The 18,281-nt window shown below is 37.2% G+C and overlaps 2 protein-coding genes across 2 annotated transcripts; both read left to right on the forward strand.

The window, feature by feature from the left end:
- Positions 1–10,993: 10,993 nt before the first annotated feature.
- Positions 10,994–12,226, forward strand: LOC133730500 (uncharacterized). The gene has a single exon (XM_062158078.1). It carries the CDS (start codon positions 10,994–10,996, stop codon positions 12,224–12,226), a length of 1,233 nt encoding a protein of 410 aa, XP_062014062.1.
- Positions 12,227–16,245: 4,019 nt separating this feature from the next.
- Positions 16,246–18,281, forward strand: LOC133730501 (uncharacterized). The gene is made up of 5 exons (XM_062158079.1): positions 16,246–16,620; positions 16,699–16,926; positions 17,038–17,130; positions 17,523–17,636; positions 17,725–18,281. Exons 1-5 carry the CDS (start codon positions 16,246–16,248, stop codon positions 18,133–18,135), a joined length of 1,221 nt encoding a protein of 406 aa, XP_062014063.1. The 3' UTR covers positions 18,136–18,281.

The raw sequence follows: 18,281 nt of genomic DNA on the forward strand, positions 1-18,281 counted from the left end.
CAGTCCATGGATCGGTAGATGAGTCCGCTTTAGTTGAAGATGCATTTCAGTCTGCCAGTGAATTAGATCAGTGCTAAACCCCCATTCTAGAAACCTGATACTAGCTTGGTTAAAATACCATTCTTTCTCTTTACGAGCTTCATTAAAATAACAGTTGTTGTAACGTGTAAAATTATAATTGTATTATATTATGTAGATCATGATTTGAGGGGGGGGGGGGGGGGGGGAAATTAAACCCGCAGCATCGCGCGGGAGAAGTAGCTAGTTAAACAAGAAAAATTATTGAAAGATCTCAAAGATTAAGATCGAGCCCAACCTCAAATAATAATAAAAAAAAGAGCGAAAATTGTCAAACAAGTATCGTACTATTTCTTTATGATCTTCCCATGGTGCTTGGATTTACTAGCATCAATCTGGCTATGATAGTGGAATAGGTGAGAGAGAGAGGGAGAGGGAGGGGGGAGAGGGAGATCTTGAACTCACGCTAGGAAACTCCAACTATGTTTTTGCTTGAAATAATATATTTGATGAACTCCGTTATGAACCTCTCACCAGCTGTGAGCCTTAGATAAAGAGAAAAATATCAATTTCACATCTTTATTTGAAAACCAATTACAAGGTAGTTGTTTGGTATTAAAAGGATATCGAGAACCCTAAGTTTGGTTAAATAATAAGCCCAAGAGCGTTTTGGGAAAATTATGGGAGGTGTACATAGCATAATGTATATTTTAAAAAGAAATTTGGAGATCTGATAAGTAAGGAGGTCTAGTATGAATAGAAACACCCGTGAGAAAAACTTAATTAGATTCATAAAATAGCTTTGCTTTGAAGCCCTTTTAGGCTTCACCGAGCTTATGATTTATAGCATGTAATTTTTTTTTTTTGAAAGGGGTTTGGAACCCAGCCTAACTGGGAGGCTCAGCCCCACGCCCGTTATTATTATTAATATGAGAAGGATGATTGTACAACGAGGGGGACATATTACCTACACCTCGAGTACTAGTACAAGAATCCTCATAGAGTACATCCTGGATAATCACAGGAGTCTCATCTAACCAATAATCATCTAAGTAAGAAACACTAGTAAGATGCGCCAATCTATGGGCTACACCATTTGCTTCACGATAAATAGGTTGTAAAGAAAAAGAAGGAATAGCATTCAGGTCGCTTTACAATCTTCAACAATGCAACCTACCTCAGAGAAGTCCTCCATGCTTCCATTAAGTGCATTAACCACCGCAACACAATCGGTCTCAATGTCGACCTCTGTCATGCCTTGGTGAATAATTAGAAGGAGACCTGCTCTCATAGCCTCACACTCCATATGGAATGCATATCTAACCCTGAAAAAAGGGCATGCAATTGCAGCTAAACACCCACCAAACTCATCTCTGATGATTGCCCAAATGTAAAGATGTAAAGATGTTTTGGATAACCCAAATGTATTATATCACAAGCAACTATGAAGCCATTGCTTATCAAAAAAACTATCAAGCCATTGCTTTTGTCATTGATTCTATCAATTTCAATCACAATATTTCATAATTTTCTACTGAAGCCATCTTCCATGCACCTAATAGCAGAAAAGAGAATCCCATCTTATTAACGAGGGTTCAAATGCCAACATACTACAACTTCTCCAACAAGGCAACAACCAAGCGTGTCCAGTATCCCGACCATGTCAGAATCTGAAACATACATTCATTTATTAACCATCATCCTAGCAAACTCTTCATAGTTCACCTGGCCATCGCCATCTACATGTTGAAGGACTGAAAAATCGATAATATCCTCAAAATTTCGGCGATATTTCTGTTTTTTTAGGATCTCGATATATCTTTGACTTACCAAGAGAATATCGTGAGAAATTTTTGAAATTTCGCGATATTTCCATAAATATTCGACATTTTCACTAAATTCCTGATATTCTCCCGAAATTTCGCGATATTTCCGGAAATATTCGAAACTTCTACTTCTTTTTCTATTTGTTTGAAGACTGATGTTTTTTTTTAACATATCTATTTAACTATAAAATAGGGCTAAATACAAATTACTACCTTGTGGTTTAGGTCCAAAATCAATTCAGTCCCTGAACTTCTAATTTCATCAAAAACACCCCTGCACTTTCAATTTTGATCTAATAGGTCCAATTTGTTAGTTTTCCGACAATTGAGTTATTTAACTTGTTAATGTGGATCATATATGGCCTATGTTTTATGATGTGGTGTCGAGGTGGTCTGCCTTGTCAATTTAGGAGTGAGTCCTACTATTAAAAATAAATAGTTTTTCAACAAATAATCCAACTATTTGAAAGAATATTAACGAATTGGACCTATTAGATCAAAATTGAAAGTGCAGGGGTGTTTTTGATGAAATTAGAAGTCCAGGGACTGAATTGATTTTGGACCTAAACCACAAGGTACTAACTAGTATTTAGCCCAAAATATTATTATAATCAATAATTAACTCTCCTAATCTCCTATTTAAGTCATTTTTTAGATTTCTCATGTAGAATTTCATTTCTTTGTCATGTTAGTGTATCTTATTATACTTTAAATTACTACAATCATTATACAATTAAGTTTATCAAACACTTTTTTTTAAATACTATAGGTAACTGATCATGTAAACATTTCATAAAAATTTATTAATGATTTCCATGTTACTTTCTAAATTTCCATCATTTTTTTTAAAAAAAAAAATACTTAGATCTAAATTTCCTTGATATTTTCATCAAAATTTTCATTTTTTGGACTATCGATATTCGATATTTTAGTCCTTGATGTTGACAATAAAGTAACCATTGATATAACACAAAATCTAGTTCAACATGACAAAACAAAACATGTTGAAGTTGATCGGCATTTCATCAAGGAGAAGTTGGAGTTGGAAAACATTAACATGCCACATGTACCTATTGAAGATCAACTTATAGATTTTTTGACCAAAATTGTTTCTAGAAAAGTGTTCCACAGCTCACTAGACAAGTTGAGTATGCGTGACATCTATTCCTCAACTTGAGGGGGAGTGTTACGTGACCTACTCTATTCAACACACCTATAGTACTAGTAGAAGCAGCAAATATGGACAACTTTGTTAAGCAGCAGACAAGATCTCTAATGTATTTAATGTAGCTGTATTACTTGACCTGTTGTATTTAGTTTTCATACATAGCCTTAAGTAGCTTGCATTGTTATATATATTCTCTAGTTTGGAGAAGAAGATCAATACAATTATACCATAGATCTCTATAATTGACAGATTTAGGGCATCAATGGAATCCACTGGAGGTGGTGCCTATTTGTTTTTGACGTCACACCTAAAGACTATCTCCATGAGGGGATCCAAGGCTCGGCGGGCTGAGATGGATGTGCTCAAGTATCTGCTGAAAAATGGTAAGGTTTTGTATAAACTAACAAATTATTCGGGTCGTTTGCTTGAGGAGGAAATACACAAGGAACTGTTTCATAGAGAAGTGCCTTGTCAAGTTGATCGTATAAATAAATTCAATAGTTGAAAAAATACAGCGACTTTTCCTCTCCCCTCTCTCACGCTCTGTTAGGGTTAGGGTTTTGAGAGCTAGGTTATGCAGCGCTCTTCTCATGACTGCGATGACAGCACGTATGGTGGCGAAGTTGTCGCCCCAAGTCGATAACGAGCCTCTGAACTTTGGAAACCTCAGGAGTGCGGGTTCGGCTTTTCTGGCCCAGCACCATTTCATGGTCGGGAGACTGAATAGTTGTCGACCTGCCAACGTTGATTCATTCCGAAGTGCCATACAGTCGATGTGGAGGCTGACCGAAACGGTGGATGTGGAGGCTGACCGAAACGGTGGATGTGCAGGCTCGGATAGATCGTTTCTTGTTTACCTTCACCAAAAAGCGAGATATTGCTCGGATCAAGAAAGGAGGGCCATGGAGTTTCCAGCGCACCATGATCCTTCTGAATGACTACGACAGATTTTCGGAGATTGTGACAGTTCCTCTTGACTTCGTGTGGATTTAGGTGGAGATTAAAGGGTTTCCTCCGGCGTTACTAACGGATGCTACGGCTAGGCTAATCGGTGAGACCATTGGGCCCGTTTTGCAGGTTGATCAGGGCTGGATCCGGCGAGGTGTGATGTGTGTCAGGCTCACTTTGTAGATCAATCTCCCGGTCAGATTTGAACGGAGGGCTAGGATTTCTCCAACTGACGTGCTACGGCTGCGTTTCAGGTATGAGAGATTGCTAGGACACTCTCGTGTTTGCATCATGATTAATCATGGTGATGCAGCATGTCCGCGTATGGCAGAGGAGGATGCAGCGGTCGGTGGGACTATGGTGGTAGAGGCAGCAGTGGATGTAGGGCCGACAACCATGGAGGCCAGGGGGAGTACACCTCCTGTCCTAGTTTCTTCAGAGCTTCCTGCTGCTCTTGTGGAGGCCGGGGAGCCAATTAGGGTTTCTGGGGTGAAGAGGTTGAGGGATGATGTGTTGTTTGGTGTTGGAAAGCGTCCAAAGCATGGTTTGGAGTGGTGCCTCTAGAGCTGCAACCTGAGAACCTTGGCTTGGAACTATCTTCAGAAGGCCTGTTTGATGTGGTTGTTTCCTCAACTGGCCAAGTGCCAAAGGGTCGTCCCCGCGGTAGGAGAAACAAACCGAAGACCAAACAGGTAATCTAAGAGCTTCTCCATTCGGATGCAATGCAGCCTGAGTCGGCGACAGGCCTGGTGCTTCAGGTTGGAGATGTAGATCTCGGATCCCAATCTATTAGGGTTGTGGAGGAGCTGCAGCCTCTTCCCTAGGTGGATTAGGAGAAGGAGCCTTACACTGCCCTTACTCTCGGTTATTACTGTGTTGTCTTCTTTAGTCTTCAAGCTAGTCAACTTAGATGCTTAAGGGTAGGGTGGTGTACGTAGGCGTAATATTTAGATTTCATTTTGCATTTTTTTGGCTAATAATGCTCCATCTTTTACAGGTGGGTGCAGTGGGCCTTGGCCCTGTATACCTTCTTTCTTTCGGTTGTTACAACGTGTCCAAGGGTTAGTATTGATGTACACGTACCAAAAATGTCTTAGGCGGATGTACTGGTTTTTTGGTGTTATAGCTTCTCATTGATCAAGGAGTAGTAGTCTAGGGTAGTAGTCATTTTTAATGTGCAGTCATATGATCTTTTCGATCTTGCACGGTCGTATGATCTTTTCGATCACAGGAATATATCTTCCTTTCCTTAAAAAAAAAAAAAAAAAAAAAAAAAAAAAAAGGTAAAGTTGATCGTATAAATATGCACTTTTAGGGTCTACAACGATCTGAAGTTCAATTGAGGTATTAGAAGGATTCTGTTTTCCAAGTTGTAAAACCATCCTCTTATATTCTCCATTTAAGGTTTTAATCTGTTTACTATTTGATTAACTTGAGGACAGTCTGTTATGAGAAATGTGAAAGTGAAACTCTAAATGGCTATGGTTACCTTCTCCCCCTACCTCTTTCTTTGGGATGCGGATTTAAATAAAGACATTTCGAGCTCAGTAATCAGCATAGTCAAATTCGAAATGGTGTCCTCATTCAAATCATTCACTGATATGAATATGATAAGTTTATGCCTGAAGATTTTACGCTTAAACTTGAACTGCTATATATACTTTTACGGGTAAATTTGACTCTTAATTTCATATTCGGATATTCCTTTCTTCTGGTTAAGGTTACTATTCTTTTGCTTTTGCTGCTTTAAAGTTACTATTGAGGTCGCCATTGACTTTAGCTAACTAAGCAGCGTACCCAACCTTTGGCTGTTTTCAAAAGTCGAACAAAGTTTTAGACGAAGAATTCTATTTCATAATGAATAGAGTCGAGACACTTCTCATGGCAGGACCAAGCAAGTCCTGACCAAAAGTCTTGATCTTAAGCTTTCAAACTGAAGTTTTCTCTTTTCCATCTGATTCTCATCGATTAGAAGTTTAGAACCATTCAATATCGATCTCAACTTCAGCATTATGATGAAAAGAACTCGACCTTCTAATAGGACCATGCACATTAATATAGATGAAAGCTGTGAGTTGTGACCCTTCTTAAATTTTGTCCCTCTAACATCACATCATTATTTTTTTCCCAACATTGATGTCTGACGTATTTCAATATTCTCATTATTTCAACATCATATATATGTATGTTTCGTGGAAAATGGGCTTATTTTGGAATGATGATATAGTCATAATTCTAGTCTAACAAGTCAATGAGAGTAGGAAAAGTGGAAAGAAAAATGCTTGCGTACGTACGTCTGACCAATCAGACACTAGAAAATTTTCTCCTTATTCCAAAACTGTCCCTGTTTTTTAAAAGTACAATACTCAAAATACCCTCCTACTGGACACTGATTGGTCAGCCGCACTGCCACGTGGTGCTGCTGCCCCACGCAAGAATCTCTCAAGTGGAAAATCGATGCCCTTGGTCTGTGCCCACTTGTTAGTTGATCGATCTTTCACACCACGCCTTTAATTTAAATCTCAGTACCCTACTTTGCCATGAATTTGCTAAACAAAGGGGCCTAATTTATAACTCTTTGGTCTCTTGTAGCTTAGGGGGGAAGGAAAGAGGGGAGGAAATCAGCTGTCCCTAAATTCTCTATCCCAATTCTGTCACATACTTCATTCTTTGACACCTGTCCTCACACTTAACAGAAGACTAACTCTGTGAAATCCCTTATTTTCTATTATTTTGTATTAAAATTTTAAAATGACAATTAACTGATAAAAAACGAAGATGAAACGGAAATACAAATATTCTATCTAGAGTCTTTCTGCATATCAATACATCTTCGTGTCTACTTTCCCAGATCAAGATCAAAGAAACAAAAGAAACAAATCACCCAGCTCTTACAATGGAGACGCCGACTCGCTGCTATAAACAAGAGATGTTTAAGAGAGTGGCTTATGGATGCAACCAAGCATGGCTATGGAGGGACAGGAAACCGGATTTGGGTTGGATTAAGTTAGAGATGGGTTATAGCTGAGGAAGGGGTATTCTTTTGTGTATCCGAGATTCCAAGTAATGGATTATTGGATTTTAATTTACTCTCCCTTCGTATTGATTGGTGTCGGCATTTGAGGAGTATAACCAGATCTGCAGGATTGGTTCTGTGTTGGCAATAATTAGACAGAAAGAAATTGAGGATGGGGCGTCCTTATAGAAAACTAATATTGAAAAGACCAATTCTTGTAATTTCTGCACAGAGTTTGCAAAAGATATGGAATAGGCAGCAGATGAGTTGATGAAGTTGGAGAAATTGAGATAACCTGCGATGATTTCTTTTCTAACAAAGAAGCAAACCCTCTCTTAAACCCCTCGCCCACTCTCGCCCTTTCTTTCTCCATGGCTTCTCAACTTCCTAGCTTTCTTTGCCGCCGACCTATCTATTCCTAGCCTCCCTCACCCGCCTCTCTCTCTCTACCATGGCCTCAGCCCAAACCTTAAGAGGTTGCTACTGAGTCAGCGACGGGAGTAACGTTTAGCTTCTTTATAGATAAAGAGGCACGCTCTCATACTGGATTTGGTTGACGAATAGGAACGCCGGTGCGAGGTGGGTTTTACGATCCGGCAATGGGTCCTCTCGATTACAGAGGCAAAGGCTGAAAATAAAATTCTAAATAACAAAGATTATTATTCAAAAAAAAAAAAAGATTATTATTGCTAGTCTTTTTAGTCTAGATTTAACGGTGTTTAAGTTCAGTTTGTGGCAAGGACAAGTGGCAGTAAACTAGAAAAGTGATAGAACTGGGATAGAGAATTTAGACACAGCTGATTTCCTCGTGGGAAGGAGAACATATGGTGATCCATTTATAAAAGAGTGAGTATGAGACTGAGTTATATAACTTCTTTTTTTTTTGTCAAAGAATAATTCATTACACAATATATGCAACTTGATTTATTCTCTTAGACCAAAGAAAACTTGATTTATTCTCTCTGAGTAAAGTAGAGACTGAGGCGAGATAATTAATTCGGAGATAGTTGTTGTATGGCACTACTAGTTCCACTGTTCCACCTCAATCCCAAAGAAGCATGGACTGGCCTCCTTTAGGAATTCTTACCCATCATTAAGATTGTTAGTAGAGCACTCTCTGCTAATTTGTGCCTGATTAAATATAGGACTAAATTCTGCTTACTACCCTGTACTTTTAAGGGTTCATCAGTTCAGTCCCTGCACTTCTAATTTAATCAGAAAAGTCCTTGCACTCTCCAATTTCATCAAATCGATCCAATCCATCACCATTCCTTCAATTTTCGGGAAAAATTTCCAAACTACCTATCTGCATTCACAACACTGACGGGTCGGCGGGCTGCCTAGCGATGGTAGTTTGAGAATTTTTCCGTGCAAAGGTCCCACGTCAGCATTTTAACAGCTAAAATTGACGGAATAGTGATGGATTGGATCGATTTGATTAAATTAGAGAGTGCAAGGACTTTTCTGATTAAATTAGAAGTGCAGGGATTGAACTGATGAACCCTTGAAAGTACAAAGTAGTAAACATAATTTAATCCTTAAATATATTTATTTGGTAGAGTCTTCTGATATCATTTCAGTTAGTTTCTAGATGCTTATTGTACTCAGAGGTTTAGGTTTTATGTTCATCTCTTGTATTCGAAAGTTTTATTAATCAAGCCTTGAGGGCAGCCGCACCAACCTTTTATTTAAAAATAAAAAATAAAAAATTGTCAATTAAAAAAAGAAAAAGAAAAAAAAAATGATCACACTTAATAACTTGCATTCGAGAAATTACGGAACAATGCATTACGAACAACCTCCATGAGATAAACGGGGTTACAAGAATTTGTTTTTGTGTGTAGAGAAGGTTTCAATTCCACAAAATTGTACAACTATAAAACTCATGACCTCTCATGTATGAACAAAAAAGATATTTATGTCACTAATTAAATTATCGTGGATACATGATTGATACGTTGCTACTCTTTTTTGAACTTGAACATACATATCAACTTCGATGAATTTAATGGATTATTACATCATAGCCATACAAATCCAAAAATTTTGCATTTCACTACTAGAAAAACAGGTCCTTTCACACGATCGTGTTGTCACAGAGGTTCACACGGACAATTATCCATGTATAAAGTGCTATAGTACACACGGAAATCCATGTGTATATATTTTCCACACAGACTATTGTGGCTACATAAGGTTCAAACTGGGACCCAATATTTTTCAATCCAATTGACACACGGAGTCCGTGTGAAATAAAGTACAATTCAGAGAATCCTGTAAATTTGTCAGAGGGTAAATTAAAAATTCACACTGTTTTCCGTGTGAAATATCACTTCACACGGATATCTGTGTAAAAATATGAATAATAAGATTCCAACACCAGCTTTTAGTCATGTCAAATAAGTGTAGTTTTAATTTACCCACTGTATTCCGTGTGAAAATGTAAAAGCATAATATTCTAATATCAGCGTTTAGTCTTATCAAATTTTTCTTTTCAGTTTATACAGAGAGTACCGTGTATAGGTTACAACAATTTTTCTTTAGTATCCTCTATAAATTCAGCATCACCTTTCCTTCTTCTCCCAAAAATATCATCATCTTTTGTTAACTTTGCCTTCGAACTGAGTTCTGAAGTTCAGTCTTTGCATTTTTAGCCTTTCAGTTAATTTTGTCAAATGTCTTCTAAGCGTCCAAATAGGAGTACTCGTAATCATGGACGAAGTCGTATTCGCTCTACATCTCCTCCAAATGATAATTATGTTTGTAACTCCAGTATAGATGTTGGTGCACAAATGCCTCCAGTTAACTCATCACTTGGTTTGAGTTATGGTGTTCAACCTGCTGCACCTCCTTTGCCTGCTATACAGGTGAACCCTTTACATTCAGGCGTTTTTAATTGTCCGGGAGGCCGAGTTCTACCAGCTTGGTTTTATCCCGGGACAGACCCTCGTTACCCTATTAATCTCAGTAATGACGATCTTGAAGTAAAGCCTCGTGTTTCCTATACTCGGGTAAAGATTGAAAAACCAGAAGCCGGTCCATCTCGTCCAATCTCTACCATTGCGATTGATGTCTCATCTGATGAAAATTGAGAATGTATAAGTTGTACGCATCTTATAATAAGAGCACATTCGATTTTAATTTCCTGCCTTTTAGTAATTGTTTGTAAAATTATGTAGTGTTTGTACTACATTTGCCTGCATGCTAGTGATGCACAAATGTTTTATTTGTTTATCTATGTTATGTGAATGTTATAAGTTTTTATGTGTTATGTATTCATATTCATCTAATAATATAACATTATTATATTTTTGTTGGGAATGTTTGTAATTTTATATTTTTCATTTTTATTTTTATTTTTATTTTTTAATAAGTATAACCTTCTGTCTAACAATCCCCACTAATACGTTTCTTTTTATTAAATGATGTATATTCCCACGGATTTCCGTGTGAATATTAGTTTATATCTCTTTAATCGTCCGCAACCACAGCAAAGCCTTACTGTTTTTATCATTTGCAAAAATAAAAAATCTCTTAAGAGTAGTTCTGCACTTCAAACAGACTTGCTTTTCTTCATGGATTCAACTTCAAAATAGTGTTTGTTTCCCTTCCAAGAGATTTGATCCATTCAGCTTATTCTTCCGGTTATAGGAGTTCTTCATGTCTCAAAGATCTAATTAACTGTAAGTTAGGAATCAACAGATTCCCTTTCTTCATCCACCAATTTCATGGAGGTAATTGGACTCTTCATCTCTCTAATCTGATCATCACTATTATATAGTGTATAACGGTATATGCTTGGGTTTTTAATGGATTTCGTTATTTTAGTACAGATTTGAGTTATAGGAAGTTGTTTGTCTAACTCTGTAGTTGAGATGAAATTATTCAGTCAAGAACATTGTTTCGTCAGACATATGATCTAGATAGACAATTGAGATATCATGACCTTGTTTTCTTGTGCTTTTTCTTCTACTTTCTATTTCCAGGCACCAATCTGTAGCTCAAGTTGTAAATAACATGGATAGAGAATGGGTTTTTCTTGATCGTGATTGTGATGAATATGAACAAGGACGGGATGCATTCATCAATTATTCATTACAGTATTCTTCATTCCTAAACAAAATCAAATGCCCTTGTCGAAAGTGCCGCAACAGATGGGCAATGGCCGTGGAAATTGTTAAAGACCATATTTATGTTGACGGGTTTGATCCGGTCTATGTTAATTTGCCATGGGTAGAGCATGGTGATCAGTTACCGCAATTAGAAGCAATCAATATTGCAACACCATTTGAGCCACAACATCCCACCATAGTTGGTGATATACCAGACATGTTACAAGATGCTTTTGGCATTCATGATAATGACTATGTCCCAGATATAGAAGTTGATGATTTTCCCAATGAAGATCCTTGTCTAACACCTGATGCAGCCAAATTTTACAAGCTAATGAGTGAAGCTGATATGGATTTGTTCCCTGGTGCTCGTAAAAAAATGATTGACTTCTTGGTCAGGTATTATCAACTTAAGTCTTTACATGGATGGAGCGATGTTTCATTCACAGAGGCATTGAAGTTGTTGAAGGCTTCTTTCCCTGAAAGTGAGAACCTCCCTGCTAGTTTTTATAAAACTAAGAAGTTGGTGAAAGACCTTGGATTGTTGTATGAAAAGATAGATGCATGTCCAAATGACTGCATGTTGTTTTGGAAAGAACATTTTGCTGAGACAATTTGTAGTATTTGTGGGGCAAGTCGATACAACCCAAGGCCTACTGAAGATGGAGCAACTGGTAAACTAAGATCAGCAAAGGTACTTCGTTATTTTCCATTGGGACCTAGATTGCAGCGGTTGTATATGTCTCGGCACACATCAGAGTCAATGACATGGCATTCTACTAAACGTACTAAAGACGGGAAACTCCGTCATCCAGCGGATTCTCCTGCTTGGTCCAAGTTAGATGAGATGTATCCAAACTTTGGAAATGAGAGTCGTAATGTACGTTTGGGTTTGGCAAGTGATGGGTTCAATCCATTTGGAAATATGAGTACTTCACATAGCACTTGGCCGGTTGTCATGACAGTTTATAATCTTCCTCCTTGGTTGTGCATGAAGCAACCTTACATCATGCTATCTTTGCTTATTCCAGGACCTAAAGGGCCCGGTAATGATATCGATATTTATTTGCAACCGCTAGTGGAAGAGCTGAAGAATTTGTGGAATGAAGGTATTAAAACATTCCACCAGATTGCATAATGGGAAGAAGGAATGTTTTATGGGTCATCGACGATGGTTAGATGAAGACCATCAATATCGTGGTTGGCGAAACAACTTTAATGGTTTCCCTGAGCATCGTGACCGACCAAAGCTAATGACAGGGTCTGATTGCCTTAGAGCTATAAGCGGTTTGAAGTTTCAATTTGGGAAGGGAACAAAATCTCCTCTGACTCGAAAGCGATCACGTTCGAAAGGTGTGCCTGAGCCGTACAAAGGGAATTGGAGGAAGATTAGTATATTTTTTGATCTGCCATATTGGGAGCATTTGTTGCTACGTCACAACCTCGATGTTATGCATATCGAAAAAAATGTAACAGATAGTGTGGTTGGGACATTGCTTGGGATGAAATGGAAGAATAAGAATAGTGCAAAAGCTCGTGAGGACATGGTACTTCTGAATGTTAAGCACGGTCTTCACCCAATAACACCAGGAGGATATCCTCTTGCAATTTTCAACTTAAAAAATGTTGAGAAGTCCACAATATGCAAGGTGCTAGCTTCAATACATCCACCAGATGGGTTTAGCTCAAATGTTAGTAATTGTGTGCGCATTGAAGAAAGGACTTTGGTGGGACTTAAAAGTCATGACAGTCACATTCTAATGCAATATCTTTTTCCTATTGCCATTCGTCGAGCCATTAGTCATAAGGTCTTAGTCACGGTGTTACTTAAACTAAGTTCATTTTTCAAACACTTATGCAGCAAGGTGGGATCAGTTGAATATTTTACCAATTTGTCTTCTGAAATTGCTATAACACTTTGCACCCTGGAGTCTATCATGCCACCTGCATTTTTTGACATCATGGAACATCTTCCGATTCATTTGGCTGACGAGGCTGCTATAGCTGGACCGGTTCATTATCGTTGGATGTATCCCATTGAAAGGTACAACCATTCTACTAATTAGCTTTCACTTTTACCCATATATATGTATATAACAAACCTTGTGTCAATGCTTCAGTGTGTTTATTAATGTTTGAATATATATTCCCAGGCTTCATTGAATATCATTTATACTTATTAGCTTTTACTTTTACCATATATATGTATATATGTATCAGAAACCTTGTGTCTATGCTTCAGTGTGTTTTATTAATGTTGAATATATACTCCCAGGTTTCACTAAATATCATTTATTAACTTTGGTCAAATGCAAAGATGATAATGGTATAATATTGTGTTTGTTGTTAATAGGTATTTGTTCATGTTAAAGAAGTATGTGAGAAACAAAAACCTTCTTGAAGGTTGTATTGCAGAGGGGTACATAATAGAAGAGACACTTTCGTTCTGTGTTATGTATCTAGCAGATGGAGTGGATTCCAAAAGAACAAGAATAGGTCGAAACGCGGATGACCCGAATAATGTTCAGAGGTTGGGATTGCAGATCTTTGCTCAAAAAGGACGTGCTCTAGAGAAACCCCATGAGTTCAAGCTAAGTGATGAGGAATGGTTAAGAGCTCATACACATGTTCTTATCAATTGTCCTGATATCAAGCCTGACCTACTGTGAGTTTACTAATCAAAGTTGTTAATAAAAGATGGATATATGATATGGACGTGCTAGTATAATTAATTTATATTTCTGGTTTTGGTACTCATAGTGAACATGTGGATGCTGCTCAAAAGAAGAGAGGTCGACGCTCACTACAAGACTCAGAGAGATTGGCAAATTTATCTTTTGCTGCATTCTTCAAGAAACTTGTAAATTGTTATGGATTTTCATTTTAGTTTCAAACCATATGACCATGATACATCAGCATACTGCATACTCAAATCACTATAACTATTTTTTTGGCTATTTTTATGTAGATAGAAGAAAAGGCCTGGAATGGTGATAGTACTATCGATCCTGATATCAGAGCATTAGCTGCTGGCCCTATTAAAAAAGCTGGAAGATACAAAAGATATGTTATAAACGGTTTCCGCTTTCATGTGAAGTCCCTGGACACCGGATCCAATGCTCAAAATAGTGGAATTTTTGTTAGTGCTGCAAGAAATTGTTATTCTACTGCTCATGACCGCCAACCAAGAGATGGAATGCAGGATTACTATGGTGTATTAACAGATATCATAGAGCTAAACTACCATGGTGGTCGGAAAGTATTATTATTTGATGGTGATTGGATTGATAACCGGTCAGTCAATCGCGGGATTAAGAAGGATGAGTATGGATTCTTATTAGCTAACTTTAATCACTTGGTTCCTAAGCCTGACACTTTAGTATTTGCCTCACAAACTTTACAGGTCTTTTATGTTAAGTGTCCGGTTGAATTGGATTGGGATGTAATTGTGAGGACGAGTCCAAAAGATTACTTTGACATGGGTGCAGGCTCAGTGCCTGAACCATATGCACATCAGGAACTACACAATGACCACGGTGATGTCGAGGATGTGACTGTTGCAAGATCAGATATGCCAGATATTGTGTTAGATTAGGAAAGAATGAAGATAATGTTGTCTTTGATCTGACCAATGTCAAATTTTGGTCATGAATGGTATGGATCACTTTGCATTACAGATTTTGATGGATTATTATACAATTTGGGTTGTGGAACATTTTGCTGATGATGAATGTATAGCCTGTTGGCTTCTTGTAGCTTTCTTGTCCATTTGACTGAACTAGATTGCATAATATGTGATTTATATCCTCCATTGTCTAGTATTCCAGAACAATTAGTGAGAAGCATCTTTAGTTTGTCTGAGGGATTAATTTAGAATTATGTTGCTACTACAAATGAGATAAAAGGGACCTATCCAGCGGTCCAAGTTGGATAGAAATAAAATTGAGAAAGTTCTTAAAATTAACCATTGCAATATGGAGATATGATGTTTTGGGTGTACTTGTAATTACAACAAGTACATAGCAGTCCTTAAATAATGCTAGTATTTGTTCTAATGTAAGTGAGATTTATTCTTCATGGTGTATTGGTGCAGGCATGTTTTTTTTTACATTCAACTTATTAATTACTTGGAAAAAATAATAACGGGTTGGTAGTAAATTAAAATATATTTCATCAGAATGTTGGGTGATTTTACAGAACAAGGCATAAACCACGTATTTATTTACAATGATGTGATTTGGTTTGTTTTGTCAATTATAAGAGTTTGACATTAAAATGACACAAACCTATGTAGAAGATAAATGAATATGAAACCAAAATTTGTATGGAGCGGGAAAGCAAATATATATCCCGCTCTTTAAGAAGCTCACACGGCCTTCTGTCCATAGAATGGGCCTAGTCCATTTAAACTTTGTTAAGATATACACGGAAACCCGTCTAAATACCTAGTTAAATGGAAATTAGGTGGCCGAAAACTTTTGGTTTATACTCTCTCACTTCGTGTTTTGTATGAGACAGCTGATAAATCTCGATCTTTCTCCCCAAACCCCGACTCTTTCTCCCCAAACCCTAAGTCTATAGCTTTTACCAAACCACATCTGATCTATAGCCCAAGTCTGTGATGGTCTAGGCTATAGTGAATATCTGCACTTGTCTTATTACCGTTCGAAAGCACTCGATCTTGTGGCCAAATGCGGAGGCAGTTGATGAAGTCCAAAATTGAAGCTTTCACTACTGGGTACTCTCTACTTGAAAGGATCTACTATCAATTTTACGTCTATTTCATTTGTATTTGTTATGGATTGTTGATTATTATATTGAGATAAAAAGGATTGAAGGAGTTTTGGTTTGTTTCATACACACACACAGTGGATAGGCGTTTTGTTATTCTATTATATGAGATTGCTTACTAATTATTTTATTGAAGATAGATCTAATCTTTATAATTTTGTTTATATAAACAAGTGCCCTGACCTTATTTGCCTGAATGTTAATTGGCTTCAGTAATAGTCATCTTCACTTGATTTTGTTTCAATTATGAGTACAGTTAGGAAAAGTGCTACAATAAAGTAATTGGATTAGTGTTACAATAAAGTAATTGGATTAGTGTTACAAATAGGATTCCATTTATAGACAGTAACATATATTGTTTTAGATATGGAGGGCTTTAATGGTGATGAAGATAATGTCCTTGAGCACTTAGGCTTGGACAATTTGACAGAAGATCTTGGGAATATTGTTGAGAACCGAAAACGACAGCGTAATGATAACGAAGATGATGAGTTAAACGGAGACAATGGGGATGATAATGGAAGAGGAAAGAACATAATAAAATGGGGTAGGAACGGAGTGAGGGAAAATGTTTTGTGGGATGATGGGGGTGCTCCAATATGGCCAACACAGAAGTGTGGGGAGTTTTCTCGCTACCTTGGATATTTGGCAAGTGATGGTGGACTGTATCCTATCGATGTGCCATCCTTCACTGAATTTAAAAAGGGAGATAACCATGATATGATGTGGGAAAAGGTTCAGGTATGAAGTTTACCTTATATATGAAAGGTTTAAATTATGCATTGATTTAATATTATATTGAATAATTATGACTTGCAGGGAACTATTGATTGGTCCAATCCAGAGACGGAAAAAAGAAAATTCACAATTAGGAAGTATGTAATAGACATTATCAATGACCGTTGGAGACATCATAAGCATATACTAAAGAAGACCTTTTGGGAACCTTATCAGAATTCTCCTTCAAGGTTCGTGTGCAGCGACAATACTGTTGACAGCGGTCAATGGGTAAGGTTTGTGACCAGGTTGGAAAAGGCAGAGACAAAGGTTTGGGAAACTCATAGAAACTTATATCTGTGATAATAAATTAATTATTAATGAAATTTGTTCAACAACAGTTGATGTCATTGATTTATTCATACTTGTGCTTGCGTATAGGAAAAAGCTGCAATTAATGTCAGAAATAGGAAACAAAAGAAGATGAGCCATACTACTGGAACAATGACTTATGCAGCAAAAATTTATAAATGGGTGAGTTTCCTTTTTTATTTCACTTTTAATCCATCAGTATATAATGTGTATTGCAGGTGAAGACTTGCTTCAAGTATGGTATTATTTGTTAGGAGGTTAGATTGATCAGTGTTACTTCAACTGCGCGCATATGGGAATTGCAACCCTCTATAGAGGATTAATATGGTTGTATTGCAACCCTCTATAGAGGATTAATATGGTTGGGTTGATGTTTCTTATCATATTTGCTTGGTCCATATATAGGGTATATCTAATTGATTTCATACTTCTAAATTTTTCAGTTGTAAAACCAGTTTATTATATATTTCTATATGTATGTGTGTGGTTATATAATAAACTATCTGCATTAATTGCACCAACAGCCTATTTTTAACTAGTACTGATTTTGGCAGCAACTAGAAAACAAAAAGGATTCACCGCCTAACCGTAAAGAGAGATTCAAGATAACCCACCTAAAGAAGGGATCTAAAACAGAGTACATTGATGAAGCATCAACACAAGCTGTGGTTAGTACTATAAATTTGACTACAATTATTTGCATTATAATTGAAATTGCTGCAGCTTAATATGATTGTTTGTATTCAATGGTTGTAGCTTATCTTTGAACAAAAAGAAGCAGAGAAAGCTAACCAAAACATAGAAATAACCCCTAAGGTTGTAGAAGATATATATGCTGACGTGTTTGGTGTTGAGAGGAGGAACCGAGTTAGAGGAATGGGAACGGGATATAAATGGGCTGATGTTCCTTTCATCCATACAGAAAACAAAGGGATTTCAAAAGAGGTGGAGGAACTAAGGGCTGCTGTGGAGGAACAAAAAAGTGTGTCTGCAAGAGCATTGATGGAGGTTGAAAGATTGAGAATTGAATCTGCAAGGGAAAGGAATGAAGTTGCTGAGAGAGAAAAACAACGTGAGGCAAAGTTGGATAAGATAAGAGCTGATCAACTACAGATGATGGAGAACATGAAAAAAATGCAAGACTTGATGGAAATGCCAAGGACATGATCAACTCAGCCATGTTTGCTGCTCTTTAACTTCGTCATGATGTTTGTTGCTCTTAACTTCATGTTTTTGTTGTTTTGATCCTGGTTTAATGACTTCTAGATTTTGTATGTTTTTGTCTAAAAAATTCTAGGAGTTATTAATCTAGT

The sequence above is a fragment of the Rosa rugosa genome, chromosome 2 (assembly GCF_958449725.1).
Source record: "Rosa rugosa chromosome 2, drRosRugo1.1, whole genome shotgun sequence".
In the NCBI taxonomy this organism is placed as follows: domain Eukaryota; kingdom Viridiplantae; phylum Streptophyta; class Magnoliopsida; order Rosales; family Rosaceae; genus Rosa; species Rosa rugosa.